We start from the raw sequence: 16,276 nt of genomic DNA, 5'->3' as shown, positions 1-16,276 counted from the left end.
AGATAATATTTATGATACAAAAACATTGTGGTACATTGAGAAAATGTGATAAATTGGGAAAACAGCATGGTGTGTGTTATACATTCATCAGGGCTCAAGTCTGAATAACTGCATCAATTCAGTTGTAATGTGTCCTGCATAAACATAAACTTCTCTCTTTTCTTGTGAACAAGTTTTAGATATAGAGAGTTAAGGTATCTTTAGAAACTGTAATAGTACACGCTAGCATATTTCTTCATAATATGCTCACTATTATAACTTTTGCAATGAAACTCCAGAGGGTCCAGAGGAGGCCACTCACATGGTCAGGGGGCAGCACGGCAGGCCCTAGGAGGAGAGGCTACAGGACCTGAACACGTTCAGCCTCCACAAGAGAAGGCTGAGAGGGGATCTGGTGACTGTCTATAAACTTACCAGGGGAGACCAGCAGGGGAACGGGAGAAGCCCTGCTCCCCAGAGCATTTCCTGGAGTAACTAGGAATAACAGCCACAAGTTCATCGAGAGTAGGTTCAGGCTAGATATCAGGAGGCACTACTTCACAGTCAGGGCAGCTAGGATCTGGAACCAACTTCCAAGGGAAGTGGAGCTTGCCCCTACCCTGGAGATCTTCAAAAGGAGGCTAGACGATCATTCTTTCCTGCCATGGCAGGGGGTTGGACTTGATGATCTGCTCAGGTCCCTTCCAACCCTACCAACTATGAAACAAATTGTCCCTATGTGTTAAATCCAATGTTATAGACCAGGGTACATAAAAATCAAGACTTTCTGGGGATTACAAATTCAAATTATATATTTATTTTTCCTGGTAGCTTGTGGCTTAATTTAACTGATATTTTTCAAGGCAAGGTCTACATGTACAAAAAAAGCTGAAGTTTTTTTCAGAGATTATGTATAAATTGTAATATTCCAGTAAACTGCATATAACAGACTTGCAAATAGGATCTCAAGTATGGAGTCTTTTTAGTGTAAGAGGTACATTACATTGCCTAAGATAAGTATGCTACATAATGTGCTAGTACAAAAGACCAGCTGTCTCCTAATATAAAGCTCTGACATTCCACAGAGGAACCATTCCGGGAATTCAACTTGCTGTTCTGAGTCAAGAACATATGGTGGACTCTGATCACTTCCACAGTGCAGCAGAGATTTTTTTATAAAATCATCCTCTTTTTACCACATTTTGTTGTTGTGGGTATCTTAAGAAATACGGCACGTAGGCAAAATCTATCTCTTTTTCTATATTTTTAGAAAAGTGCTGGTCCTCTTACCCGCTGAGAAGAAACTAGCGCTAAAGACTCCCGCTTTATAACTAAATTTTATTTTAAAATAAAGAAACAAGCATGCTTCTAAAATCATGGGATTTGTTATTTTAAACTGATTTTAAAATAATAACAATAACACTCATTTGCATGGTCTTCCTTTTAGTATTTGATTCTTGATACAAACTTTTTATAACATAAAATGCTTTTGTTATTTAGTGATCTGATTTAGACTTATGTTCTTTAACATTCCAATAGTCACGATGTAAAACTTGCATTTTTAAAACATTTTACTTCTGCTAGGCTTGAAGGAGTCAAATAACCTGCAATTTGTATTGTCCTTCACGTCTTTCTTCATTGTCTTTTTCTAAATTACAGAGATTTAATGGCTCAATTATGTTAGTTATATGCTACATATTTCTGTAGGCTGGAGTTATAAAAATCCATATTATGACATTTGTAAAATCTTGAATTCTTTCCAGTTAAGCCTTATTGGTGCGTCTTCACATGCACAAAAAAGAACTAAGCAGATAAAATTGTTGAGTTGAAATCTAGGCCTCTTATTTAATGAAATGGAAAAATTCAGGTGCAAAAATGTAAATCTAAGTGTCAGAATGAGTCTAGAACAAAATGTTACACATAAAATCCTGACTATCAAAGTCAATGGGAATTTTGTTCTTGTTTTCTGTGGAGCTACTTTAACTTCTGTGTCCTACTGGCTTTCTTCCTAATGCTTCTTTCCTATGACTTGCTCAGCACCTGCAATGTTATTCTGCCCATACTCTAAAATGTTAACTGCTGTATACTGTATTAACCATGACTGACCAAGTGCAGCTTTTACTTTAGTCATCCAGTTTGACATCTAATAATCATACAGGCATCCATAATTTCCCGGAAGAAGGAAGCCAAAGCAGAAGAGCTCCAAGCTGCCAAGGAAGAGATGTCGAACATCGAAAGGCAAATGTTACAAAAGGCAAATGAGGCCCGTGAGTTGGAAGGCACTGAAATTTTGAAAGGTGATGAGGTATGTTAAGGTAGTGAGGAGGCTGGGAAAGAGGAGTCTGTGTAAAATGGAGCAATTCCACTTGATGCATTTAACCTTACATTTTGGTAATCAGTGAGCATTGCCACAGTAGTTTACCAGGTTTCTTCGAAATGCTACCATCCAAGAACATGACTGAAGTATTATACCTTATAAGTTAGGTTCTGCTTTTCTTCATGAAGTGTAATTTCAAATTCGATTACAAGACCATGCTTTATTTCATTTTCAGTTCACACATGAAGATAAACCACAGTATTTTCCAACACCTATACTGCAGCAAAGTGTTCTTAAAATTTTGTTTGCAGTTGGTCTTGGGTGGTTGCTCTTTTACTTAAATTGTGCAGAAGTAATCATATGCAGTGCAAACTAGAGTTGCTGGTACTTCTTTTCAGCCATAGAGCAAAGTAATATTGAGGTCCATCTCACAGCTGGCATGATAAATAATGGTGTTTGATACACTAAACATCATCAGGAACAATCGTCACCAGAGAAATTCAGAGATAAGCCACATAGCTCCAAATTGCTAATAGATGTATAATAAAATGATCCATAAGATTACATTTTATTCTTTGTAGGGCACAATATTTGTAGAGCAAAATCACAACAGTAATCTGAAATGTGGGTTAGTTGAATTTGTTCATTATCCACATACATTTCATTTTTTTAGTCTTTTCCCTCTTATTCTCCCAGATCATCTTGCATTGCATCTACAGTACTTTAGGGTTTTTGGTTGTACCCATGTTGGTCTAAGGACACAGGCAGACAAGGTTCTTTGGGTAGATGTGATATCTTTTTTTAGACCAACTAAATAGTTGGAAAAATTGTTCTTTGCAAGCTTTCAGGTTATAAACACCCTTCTTCAGGCACAGGGAGCATCTATAATACTTTTTTTTTGATCAGGAAAAGCTTTATTTGAAGCTTCATACATCAAAGCATTTTTTTCTTCATAGGAGGCTTATTGAGCATCAGGCTTTTATAACTGGGCAATGTCTTGTCTCTGTGCCAGATCGACTTTTCTTGCTACAACATTTGCTCTCATGGAAAAATCTATTGAGGGAGCAGAGACAGGGGCCGGCTCTGCTGATCCTCTGCCTTACCTCTTGTTTCTTTTCACTCTCCAGCACTGCTTGTTTATCCTACACTTCATGTAGAATGGCTTTTTTGCCACTAGTGCCCATATATGTGTCTGTGCCTTCTTACTTACTGCTGTCTGCAGCAAATCCCCTTGCTCATCTTATCAGCCATGCCTTCTCTACAAAAATCAGTTTTTTCTTTAAAGGTGCCTCTCAAGCTCAGATTACACGGGTTATCTCTGAGTGCATATATTCTCACACAAATAATCAAATTACTGTGTAATCCTCAAGATGCTTGTGTTACCCTTGGGCCACTGCTTGTTCAGATTGTCTTCCCCCTGCCTTTCCCCCATCAGCTCTCTAAACTAAGACAAAAACAACAGGTGGAGGCAAAAATCACAGAGACTTACCACCAGGGTTGTGTTTAGTACAGTGAGTAGTTCCCTTGACTCCTGTGGAATTACTCTGTTGGCAAGATCTAAGCAAATGTTTTAAGGATTCTAAACTATAACCCCTTCCTTGTATTGTCAAGTGTCATGCACACCTACGGGACCACATAGGTAATCAGAAGAAAATGACTGGATTGGATTTCTCTACATCATCAACTGTGTGTAGCTGTATCTGTTTTTGACAGCTATTTAAATAAAACTTGGAAGCAGACAGTGTGCTTCATGGCATTCCTTCTAAGCAGAAAGAAATGATTAGTAGTCCAATACTAATGCATTATGAGAGAGAGATCCACAAATGCTTTGCATTATGTCCAGGACAATATTGCATGTTGGTATCGTGAAAGAAAAAAAAGAGAGAAACAATTATTTACAACAAATTGTGGTTTCCTGGCTGGATTTTGCCTAGGAGCAAGGAAATGGCTCAAGACAGGAAAGCAGAAGAGAAGACCTGTTTGTCCACAGTCCCTGTTCCCTGCATTCTGCCTTGCTCTTCACATCTTTAAAACTTTATTTTTAGATTCTCCCATGGTGTGGGGAAAGCCTGTTCTTTTAGTGAGGAGCTTCTGTACTTTTTTATACATTTTGTTTTGTGAGAAGCATGTTTGTATGCAGGGCCAATGGAAGTCATATTCTTACCCAAGCATACAGGTCAATATTATACATTTTTTCTGCTTATCTTATTTTTTGTTGTTTGGTGCTCCCAGGTACTGTTTCAATGCAAACCTAGAATTAGGAGGTGGTATGGGTAGCCCCCTGGATAGAGACTGGACTGGAATGTAGCAGAGTTTAATTTCCAGCTCAGCTGCGAGCCTGCTGGAAACTGTTCAGTTCAGTTCTCCATGCCTCAATTTCTTCATCTGTAAAACCTGGGATTCTGATGCCTACCCCCTTTGTCAGTACTTGAATATCTACTGATGACAAGCATTATAAAGAACTAGGCATATGATGTATTTTTTGTTAAGCAGTATACAAAGGTACTGTGAAAAGATAGTCCCTCCATCTAGTTTAGGACAAGCCAGGATTAGTGGATGAGACATAAAAGGAACATATGCCCTTGCAGTCAGCAATAGGCATTTCTTGCCCAGATGGAATTTACAAACTAAAGCATGGCAGCAAGGAGTGACCATTTGGTTCTACACCAAACTACAAAATACTAGGGCCAAGTTGTTTTCTTCCGAGATTGTAAAATCTTTCAAGTACTTCAAACAGAAGTACAATGAGCAGAGTGGCAAAGCTGGCCTGGCAAGCTGCTAGCTGCAGCTGTCAGATCCTGAAAATTAGGGAATCAAATGTTGACACTTAGAAGGGTAAATGGTTCAATTACAAGTGATCCTAGGTAAACCTGGGATATTTTTAGTTCTTTTCACAGTACATTGTACTTCTCAGAGTTCAGCGTAGGACCCTGAGAGCCTAGACTTTCCCAGGGTATCAGAATAGAAGAGGATCAAATTTGGGCTTACCCTCAATAGTTGAAGTCGAAAGGAATATGTTGCTGAGAATGTAGCCTAGGAAATCCCATGGACTAGATGAAATTATTTTTTCATGCAGCTGCCTCCCACCCCCATGCCTCTTGTTAAAACAAAAAAAATGCTGCGATTCCCCTGGTATTTTCAAAGAAAATATATTAAAGAATGGAGGCTTTTAACCATAGACAGTTCTCCCAGATCTCCAAAAGCTTCCCAATTAATGAGTCCATCAGGAAATGAACCTTTAGTACAATACTAGGTACACTGTCTGGTTGCTGTCAAGGAGCTGACAGTTTGAAGATTAAGTGGTTTAAACCAGGACTTGGAAAATATTTTGCCTCCAGGCTAAAGCAATTTCTTTCTTGTACTTCCTACAGAAATCAGGAAAGGTTTTAATCCTTTTTCCAAAGGTTCTATAGATGTATTAAATCTAGAGACTATTATGGTCAGTTCTACTGGGGGTACAAAGATGGAAAGTCTATATAAAATTCTTACGGAAGCCTGAAGTTCTCGCTGTAAGACGTTAACCATCATTGAAGCCAAATGTATGCAGTGATTCTGACATAAAATACAGCTTCACGCAACTGAATGCTCTCTCAGCACCCAATGGAATGAATAAATCATTAATTTTATTGATCTGTGCATTTTCAGTGATAACTGGAAATGCTTTTTCATTAAATATATTCTGATTGGTCCAAATCATTAGTAATGGCTGCTGTAATAATCCTTCTTGCCCAAGAGCAAACAATCTAGAAGAAATGTCCTACTCAACATTAATGAAGAATTTCTCTGATTGATCTATTTAATGAGCACACTGTAGGATACTTTTTACTGTAGTGAGATAATATTGGCTTGTTTCGAAAGTTTTGTTCTTAGTTTATGACTCATTATTCGAATCCCAAGTGGCTGTACTAGTTCAACTTCAGAGCTTTCATAAAAAGATTATTAAGAACCTGTCATGCTTAGGAACTTTTTAATCACTTTCAAGACCTTTATCATGTTAGTTGGACTGTCTAACAAAATAACCATCTGCTCCTTCATTTATAGTATAAACATACAGATTCAACTAAACTTTTCTACAGCTATCTTGCTGATAAAATTAATGAGAATTAATTGCAATAAGTTGTATTAACAAAATGCTTGCCTGGAAGCTGAATTGGATTCTTCACCTCAGAAAGAAAAATTACTATTTAATAATTAATAATAATTATTTTATTATTTATAATTAATTATAATAATATCATTGTTTAATAATTTAATAATAGTTTTACATATCTTCATAGTTAATACTTGTTTTCTGCTTTGCTTCCTGATAAGGAACATGTTGTTTAATATCATTCCTTACAACACCACTGACAAGGATTGCCAGAGGGATAAATCTGTGGGGTTTCTTATTTTCAGAAAATGAATCTATCTAGTCTGTCTTCTGCATATTTTACTGTTATTTTTGGAGTAATTAGTTTGCAATCTTCCACTTTCTATTCTTACTGTTGACATAATATGAGATGTGCATGGCTTGACTTATAAGCTTTTCTCTACTGATACTAGGAAATGAATGAAGAAGTCATTGGAATTACTAACAACATTCTAATATAAAAACAAGTGTAATTCTTAACTTTGCTCTGCATACTTCCAACCTTACAGAAGTCATTAGCAGGATGAATCTACTGAGGTTTTTATGTTCCTTGAACTCAGAATGTCAGTATTGCCAACACAGAGAGAATCCTAAAAACCGGGAGTTTTCTTTTAAAATAAATTAAAAATTAATAATATTTTGGGTTCTTTGTTTGTATTCTGATTTTAAAGTCATGAGTTCATGTTTTCATTCTTTATCTTTGCAGCTTGGAGGGCTAGAAACATTATTTAAAAAAAAATGAAGCTAAGATTTTCATACAGTAATTTTGACCTTCCTTGTGATTTGAAACTTGTCTTTTTACTGAAAGAAAATCTGTAGTAACACGAGTTAGAATAATAGTTCTTGCCAAAGACTTGAACCAAAAAGCACTTTTGCAGCTTCTTAACATTAAGCATGTGAGTTGTATGCTTGAAATCAGTGGAACTACTCATATACTTAAAGTTAAGAATGAGTTAGTGTTTTGCAAAATTGGTGCCAAATGCTGAGCACCTTTGGAGTCTCCGGTCCTAAACTGCGTATGGTAAATATCAACAGAAACAGCTGACAAATAATAAAAGAACATTGTATTGTAGTGTTCTTTTATAATCTGTTTGCTCATGAAAGGAGAGAAAGCAAAGAAAGAGGAGGGAACAAAGGCAACCATGTACATGGCTCAAAATTATAGTTATTAAACACAGAGACCAAATGTCTTTGAAACTTGATTGCTCATTTTCTTTCATACTTCCCTTTCCAGTTTTGATTTTACTGGATATTTGCCATAATGAGTGTCAAAGGTACACCAGGTTAAGAATAGGAAAGATGCTTTTGTGGTTAAAGCCTACAACTGAGAGTTGGAAATGTAGGTTTTATCTCAGTTTAAGCCATTCACTTGAACATAGGCTTAACATCCTCATCCACTTTGTGAATTGGGAGTGAATCGTTAGCTGTCTCAGGTTTCCTGGGTGCTCTCAGGCAAGGTGCTTTAATAACTATTTGGTTTCAATAACATAGCTATCAAGTGATTTTTTTTCTATTGTATCTACCCATATCAATAGTCAGATGGAAAAGTATAAACTGTTTTTGCTTTCATTTGCATAGCTCCTGTATCTCAGGGGGCCTCTGGCATGGGTCAAAAGCTTAGTTTATTTACTTTAAATGATAATTCAGCACCAGTAATCACTTCTTGTTCAGTCATTTTAATCTCTGAAGCTTTAGTAACTGTTTGTGTTAAGTTGCATGAGAGAGGAAATTTCACAAGTGACCATAGTTTTTGAATAGTACATCATTTTGGGCCTCAGCAAATCCATGGGAATGTTGTAGGAAGATCCTGCTGAGATTCTACGCAGGGAGCGGTTGACCTGGTCTATGAGAAAATGACATTGTTAAAATATGACTTGACTGGACATAGCTAACCCTTTAAAATTTTTTTTTTTACTTAAAATTCCTCTTACTGTAATATGTTATTTTAAGTTAAAAGCTTGTTTTGGTTTTTTTGCACTTGGTTGTTAGTTGAAGTTGAGTTGATAGGAGTTTGAGATGCTCAGCATCTCTGCCAATGATGCCTTTGCGCTCTTGCACTTTGGAAAGTATCAGTTGTTTCCATATGGGTTAGTTACAGTTTCCTTAACGCCTGGAGTCTCATGCAGTAGCAGTTCGTTGCTGTTGGGATGCAGGCCAACCTTTGTTGGGTTGCACTGTCCAGCTCCATCCCAGCCTTTTTTAATTGGATTGTGCCTGTTTACCCTTGCACTGTTTTTGGGCCTGGATTTGGGCCTGATTTTTAAACGTGCCATGTTTGAAGTAGGCTAAATATTTTAAAAAAATTCTGCCATGCTGTTTTAAGTCATTGTCATCTTGCTACTCTTTTGTATCTTGTTTTACTCAATTCCCACAACTAAAATAATGTGAACACCTATGTTTCTTAAAAGCAGAGGATTGCAGTGGATCAAACAAAGGCTAATATGCATCTCCCAAAATGGATTAATTGCAGTCCTGGTCACTTGTCACTATTGCAAAGGAATTATCCTTTAAAAATTTTTTTTGCTGGTTGTATAATTCAAGTTCAGTCAGTTAATAATAGAACATATGTGGAATCAGTTCTTAAATCTCCTTAGATTTCCATTGTTAAGTAGATTATATTTAGTAAAACATTGAATATGCAAATACTGCATCTCCCACTCAGGTTTTTTTCAAGACCTTAAAAGTAGTCCTAGAATGGAGGAGAATAATAGGTTTCTTTTAACCCCAGGGTAAAGTGACAGAAAATCCATCATAAATGACAGCTGTACATGGTCACATGTGAAGGAAGTTTCTTTCTTTACGTCATTTTTGCTGTATTTTGCTGTCCAAATGAAGTATCACTGGACCTGCTCCATCAGAAGGCGGCCCATGTTTTTCTTCAATTGCTTTGCACCAGTATAAGCTGTTACTTTTTTACAAGATAAATACATATATCTTTTCTACTAAGTTGGAAAGCACAGAAAAGTTAATGCTTACCTTTGCTTACACTATATTTTTTTTAAATCTATATTACCTGAAAGGATATTTGAATTGTCACAAAACATTTCTTATATTAATCAACAATCTGTTAGACTTGCAGCGGATGCCTTAACAATGAAGACCTCAGTGCAGTTGTAGCAGAAGTGCTTCTTTACTCTTTAGTACTATGACTTAACGTGACCTTGTCTGTCCTTGTCCTAGGTAATATTCACAATGTAAAATGGTGTTCTAAAGCCCCTCATAGTCCAATCTGCATAGAGCACATTGAGTAATTTGTGGGTTTGTTCTTTCACCAAAAACGTTTATAGCTTTTGGCTTTAAAAATAGTTCTGGAGCACAGCAAAACAGAAGAAGCTTTGGCCTAGATATTACATAGAATGGCAGATGAACGGGCTTGATTTCATTTTAGGCATTTTGCCCAGGGCACTTTTTATAGAACATACAGTGACTCTAGGGGTTCTTAGGCTATGGTCACATCAGATTTTTGCATTTGTTCTTCAAAAGGAAAATGAATATACTTTTCACAATCTAAGTACTCCATGCAGCTTCATTTTTAAAGTTTAACACTTGCTTTCAGTGATAAAAAAAACCCTTGCTGGTGTGTTCTTTATGGTTCTCTGTGAGAAGAATGCACTAATTCTACAACTAATCTTCTTATCCATGCTGGTGGACAGTTTAAATCTGTTTTTACGCTAACTTATGTAATGTATATCATTTGTTTTGAATTCCTTGCTGTCTATTTCTGATCTAAAACCACTTTCCAGAAGTCAGTGAATTTTGCCTCAGAATGTCCTTGTGAAGCATGTAGAGGAGAATCTCATTATAGAAACCAGGAAACTAAAGTGCACAGGAAGATTAAGTCCTATTAAAATATATATATTACTAATTTTAGGACCTCAGCTATTTGCATGTATAACAAGGATTTCAGTTTTTTTTAGGCTTCTTACAAGTTGAACACTTAAAAATTGAGACAAACGTGAACCTAATGTTGATCTGTAAAGATATGAACTATTGTGCTTGACTTCTAAAAAGCAAAAAATTTAACTCCTGGTTATTAATGTTATGTGATTTTTATCTTAGTTCATCTTTGCACTAGTCCTCTATCTGTGTATATGGAGTAAGCGGTTAACTCTTTTTTGCACTGTCCTTTTATTAAAAGTGGTTAGTCAAGAACATATATTTAGCTTCAGTAAGAGTTGTGAAAGAGAACAACACAATGTCTCTTGTGAACCAACACTTAATTATTCATCTTTTTCCCTTGTTCACTTATCCATATTCTCTTCTCACTCTTCTGTCCTCCCCTATAATACTCTGAGGGTCTTTAGTTTTTACATGTTCACTGGTAAAATATGGGGAGCAAATAGAACTCATAGTAAAAAAAATAAAGCAACCCAGATCAGAGGTAATTGGAACATTAACAATAACATGGTTATTATTCTTTGCCTTTCTTCTTACAAGAGGAAGGGCGGTCTTGTGAATAAAGTTCATGAGCAGGGATTGGGAGACCTGGGTTCTTTTATGGTGGAATCTGAACAATTTATCTCTCTGTCTCAGTTTTCTGTCTATAAAGGATGCCAATTTTCTACTTCAGAAGGATGTTGCAATCCTTGGTTTGTTAAAGCTCTTTGAAATTCTTGACAGGAAACATGCTGGTATAAGTGTAAAGTACTATTAGACTAGCTTTAGTATCCCAGGTTCTTAAAAGATTTTACAAGCACTAACTGTCCTTTTCAGCCCTCCAGAAGGCAGATGCGTAGAACTGAATGATCTCTATGTTACAAATGGGCAAACTAAGATACCGAGGCATGGCTCTGACTTTCCTGATGCCACACATCTGAGCGAGGGGCAAACCGGAAGGGAACTTAGGAGTCCCAGTCCTCTGTGCAACACGCCACACTGCTCTGCTTTCAAAGCACAATGCGAGGAGAGTGTTTGTGGTTTATGAAGAAGCAGGGTTTAATAAGGCCATTCTTTTGCATCCAAACTAGATTTCAAATGTGCTTGTTAACTCTCATTTCAGTTTAAACGCTATGTTAATAAGCTTCGAAGCAAGAACACGTTTTACAAAAAGAAGCGTCAAGAAATAGCAGAAATTACAGCAGAGTATGGTATTCTGCAGAGAACGGAAGAACTCCTTAAACAGCGCCATGATGTTATTCAGGAGCAGTTGGTAATGCAAAAACTAGCACTACAATGCTGTCAGATCTCTTATTGCTGCTATTGGAACCATTAAAACAGTTAAACTGACTTAATTATATTGACATTTTCAGTGTATACAAACCTCAGAGTTTTCCTGGTGTTTGCTAAAACCAGGCAAATCATACTGTGGTATAGGAATTGTATCACTTCAAGGTTTTTCTGGGCTGTTATATTTCATGACTGGAAATAGCGGGGAGAGGGTTTAACCTGAATGATCTAATCTTGCATACTGAAATCCATGGCAGTACATTAATTGACTTCAATTAAGGAGCAGGATTGGGCTATTAAAGAGTTGCAGGTGATCTTTAGCATACAGTGAAGGCTTTACGATTGCCTTATCAGTAGTCAGGTTCAGGTAAAAGCTACTTCTATAGCATGACAACTACTGAAATAGGACTAGAAAGACAAACAGCTTAGCGCAAAGCATTTAGAAGAGAGGCAGAAATTGAATACTAGCCAAAAAGTGCTTCTAGCATTGGATGACAGGAGGATTTCCAGCATCAATCAAGAACAGCAGAATATGCATCACTGTAAGCCTCCAGGAAACATATTTTCATTCAAACACAAACAGGGTTTTTTTCTCTCTCTACTTTCTGTTATCACTTTGTGTTGTATAGTTTTGTTTATGGATTTAGCTTTATTTTATGGCTAGTGTTAGTCCTATTTTGTTGCAAAGAGGTACGGTTTTTTGTTTTTTTAACAAATGGTCTGATAAAAAAAAAAACCATGGAAAACCTCTAAAGAAGAAAGCTCGTATATTTGAGTGTGTTATGTTGGTCAGTGCAACCGTTCTTTAGGAGATTCACTGTTTACAAAACAAAAATGGAGCTACTCTTTGTGAATCAAGCTATAAAATTTGTTTAATTAGTATCAGTAAGGGTCAGGGCATTTCCTCAGGATAAATGATCCATGAGGAGGAATTGGCTACAAGGCATTGTTGAGTATAGCTACATCATCACTGCAAAAAAAACCATGTCGGTGTGTCTGTTTTTTACAGCAGGATAGCTAGTATGCATTAGCCATCCCACTGCAAAATCTTAGCAGACAAAGCACCGGTCATTTTCCTACCAGGTTGCTAGGTTAGGTTAGCGCTAAATCCCGGCCCACAGCTGATTCACCTTGCCATAAAATTGCCCAGCTTTTGCCTCCACTAGGTTTTCACCATGGAATAGCTCACATGCATCATTTCACACTTAAAACCCCCCCAGCAGGTTTTGGTTTTTTGGGGGGGGGTTGGTTTTTTTTTTAAGCAGTGAAGATCATGTCCATCTTAAATTGCTACAAGTTATTAAATCCCACAAAATGCTCCCCACCATGGTGGCCAGAGCTATTCTGAGAGACTTAAGAAACCTGTATTTTTTGTGTGGTTTTCCTAGGAGTGATGCAATTGGAATTTGCAGATCTGGGCTACTGCTATAGAATTAAGGCCCTGTGCATTGGCGAGTTTTGTATGACCAAACTACCTTTTTACATATTTAATGATAACTATTAATAACTGTAATGTGAATGAAAAGATAAAGTTTTGTTAAAATGTAACCAAAATAAAACACAGTTAAAAACTTCCTGTAAGTACTGCCTTCCAAATATTTTGAAGAAACTAACAGGAAAAATAGTTTTCTATGTTTAAAAAATGCCTTAAGGTGTCTTCTGTAAGTAAAACATCATTGAAGAATACAGTTAATAGTTCAGCAATACTGTATTCTGTACTTGTTTGGATGAGCAGTTGTCTATAGAATTACTTCTATTTGGTATAGATGATATTATCAATATTGACATCCTTATTAGAAACTTTAAAATTATGTACAGACCCTGATCCAAAAGCCAGTGAAATTAGTGGCAAGTTTTTCTGTTGACTTGAGTGGCCTTTGGCCCTCACCCCAGCTTGTGATAGTGCAGGAAGCAGTTAATGCCCTAGAGAATAATAACATGGCAAATACAGGTGGAGTGTTCTTATAGAGAGTCTAATCGTTGTGTTATTCTTAAAATAAACTGATTTCAGCACTTAGCTTACCTTCAGCTTTCTTGCAGTATTTCAGTTGCATCAGAGCTTTTGTTTCATGATATGCCAGCTCCTATAGTCATATTTTGTATTTGTTCCTGTGTCTGCAGCAAGCAACTGAAGACAAGAAGGGGATCTCTGGGTACAGTTATACTCAAGAGGAGTTGGAAAGAGTATCTGCAGTAAAAAGCGAGACGGATGAAATGAAGGGACGAACGTTAGATAACATGTCTGAAATGGTGATTTCCTGATTTTAACTGTTACATTTCTACAAGTTTGATGTTTAGTTCCTGAAAAATAAAAGCTGGAATAACTTCCCTGTCCAGGGCTTTTGCTTCATTGCAATGTATATTTGTAGCAGTAGGTTTTGTAACATATTTTAAAGAATAAATATCTACAAAGGGTACATGAGTTTTATTAAAATGTACACATTTTATTTCCTTTTGAAGTACAAAGAAGGACTTTAAATGTTTTCTCCTGCTTTTTTCTTCCTTGTCAGGGCTATCAAGTTTGCTTTTCTTTGGTTTTGACTGTGCAGTGATTTCATAGGCTATTTTAGTTGCATCTTTAACAAAGTTTTTTTACATAATTATTAATTAGTCAGAATGAAAAAGATGTTTTCAAACAATAGTTTTTTAATTAACATGGCCAAAAATCCATTCCTCTCTCTGTTGTTTGGCTTTCAGTTATTTTGGCTTTTGTCACCGTCATTCATCAAGGTGTTTAAAAAAAAGACAGGGTTTCAATCTCTCATGAAAAAAACAAGCAGAGTTTTTTTTTTTTTTAAAGGTTCTCCAGCCTTCTTTCGTTATGTGGAATAACAAAACAAAACAGTTTTTCGAGGGAAGGGTTTTCTTAGATTTTTTTAACACTTTACATATCATCCAGTCACTTCGTTTTAAAACAGTATTTCTGAGCCAAGAGGTTAAATATAATAAGAACTGTTAGGATAATTAATTCTCCTTAATTAAAATGCTTGTGTTTTTATATATATATTTTAAACAATTTTCACAATTATCATGAATATGCTCGGAAAAAAAAAAAGATAGGAACTAAGCCAGCAATAGGAAATGCCTGAGCATGAACAATTTCCTCTTCTGGAGTGTCATCAAAGAAACGTGGACTGTTCAGATAAAAAAAGAATGGGAACCCCAGTGTGTCAGGGCATGTGCAAAGAACACGATGTTTGAAGTCCAGCCAAGAGCCTACCTGCTGGGCTTCCAGCCAGTTTGTCAAGCAGGAGAAAGAGTTAGGGATTGAACTGGACTTAGGAGGGTGGTGAAAGTTGGGGTGGGGGAGAGAGCTTGACAATTCCCATAAGGCCTGAGCCAACTTCTGCTGAAGGGAGAAGTTATCCTTTATTCCATAGACAAGCTCCCCTTTTATGATTGATTGTGCAAAATGCCTACCTCCAAAGTTTTGAAAAGAGGAGGAAATAAGTGGAGCACAAATCTGTGTAATTTTATATTTAACCTGATCCAAGGGCATTATACAAGGATTTGTTATTTTTATTACTGATCCAGATGTTCTTTGCAGCTATTCTTTATGCTTCCAGATAAATGCTTACAGCATATGCATGTAACTTTAAAAAGCACAGCAAACCTTTTTTTTTTTTTTTAAACTTTTTTAAGCTTCTTGTCAGGGTTTGACTGTCTATGCACCTGACCTAAAAGGGCTCAGAGAGATTTTTTTTTTCCACCTTGACTGCCAGAGTACGCCAGCCAATAGATTGCATAATCAGCCAGATAGAATGAATCAATTCTATATACAGCATAAGGGACAGGCAGAATGTCAGAGGATTCTAATAAAGCAGTTAAAACTATAAAAGCAGGGTGTAATATGTTCCTGAATGATGGTACCCCTAACATTTATAATAGTTCAGTCTGCCTCCTTCTGTCACATCTTACGATATCCTTTACTTTCACCCCCTTTCCTCCCTCCATTCCAGTCCTAATGCTCTCACTATATTACCATATTGATGACACATTCATGAAATATATTTTTCCTACACATCAGGTAAAAAAACTGAATGCAACGGTAGCAGAAAAGAAGTCAAGCCTGGCTCCAGTTGTCAAAGAATTGAGACAGTTGCGGCAGAAGTGCCAGGTTAGTCATGCTGTTTCAAGAACATGATATACAATGGATGTCAGTTAGCTATGTGTGCCAGTTATGTGGGACATGCCTTTGCCTGTGCAGTCTCAGATACACATGGCACCTGCTTCTGTGCTGTATTCTTCTACTGGTGCGACTGCAGTGTTATGGGAACTTATAGCAGCATAAAATTGGTGTTACAGGCCAATCGGTCTGTAGACAGTAAATGCATATAGAAATTTTCTTGCAGAAGTTGGTGCATAATAATGATTCTGTGTATGGACTTAAAAGCTGAGTTGATCTCTGTGAAAATTCAAGCTTGTATGCTTGATACTTAGGTTCTACTTGGTTTCTTAGAACTCTGGGGTTATGTCAACACCACATCTCTGGCACTGCAGGGCAGAAACACATGTGACTTCCCCCACCCAAATAGCTTCCACTTGTGTACATCAACCCCTGAATTATTTCATAGATTTCATAGACATTAGGGCTGGAAGGGACCTCGGGAGATCGAGTCCAGCCCCCTGCCCAAAGGGCAGGAAGTCAGCTGGGGTCATAGGATCCCAGCAAGATAAGCATCCAA

The 16,276-nt window shown here is 36.9% G+C and overlaps 1 protein-coding gene across 2 annotated transcripts in view; it reads left to right on the top strand.

The window, feature by feature from the left end:
* The window catches only part of IFT81 (intraflagellar transport 81), a 60,165-nt gene that overhangs the window by 22,040 nt on the left and 21,849 nt on the right, over positions 1 to 16,276 (top strand). For both annotated transcript variants that reach the window (XM_019538701.1, XM_019538702.1), the window contains exons 11-14: positions 2,138 to 2,284; positions 11,425 to 11,574; positions 13,713 to 13,841; positions 15,619 to 15,708. In XM_019538701.1, coding sequence (XP_019394246.1) covers positions 2,138 to 2,284; positions 11,425 to 11,574; positions 13,713 to 13,841; positions 15,619 to 15,708 — 516 coding nt within the window. The remainder of the gene's footprint in view (positions 1 to 2,137; positions 2,285 to 11,424; positions 11,575 to 13,712; positions 13,842 to 15,618; positions 15,709 to 16,276) is intronic.

This window comes from Crocodylus porosus, unplaced genomic scaffold (assembly GCF_001723895.1).
Source record: "Crocodylus porosus isolate Cpor-Errol unplaced genomic scaffold, CroPor_comp1, whole genome shotgun sequence".
Classification (NCBI taxonomy): Eukaryota; Metazoa; Chordata; order Crocodylia; family Crocodylidae; genus Crocodylus; species Crocodylus porosus.
Note: the sequence above shows the minus strand (reverse complement) of the source record. Positions and strands in the feature narration are given on the sequence as shown.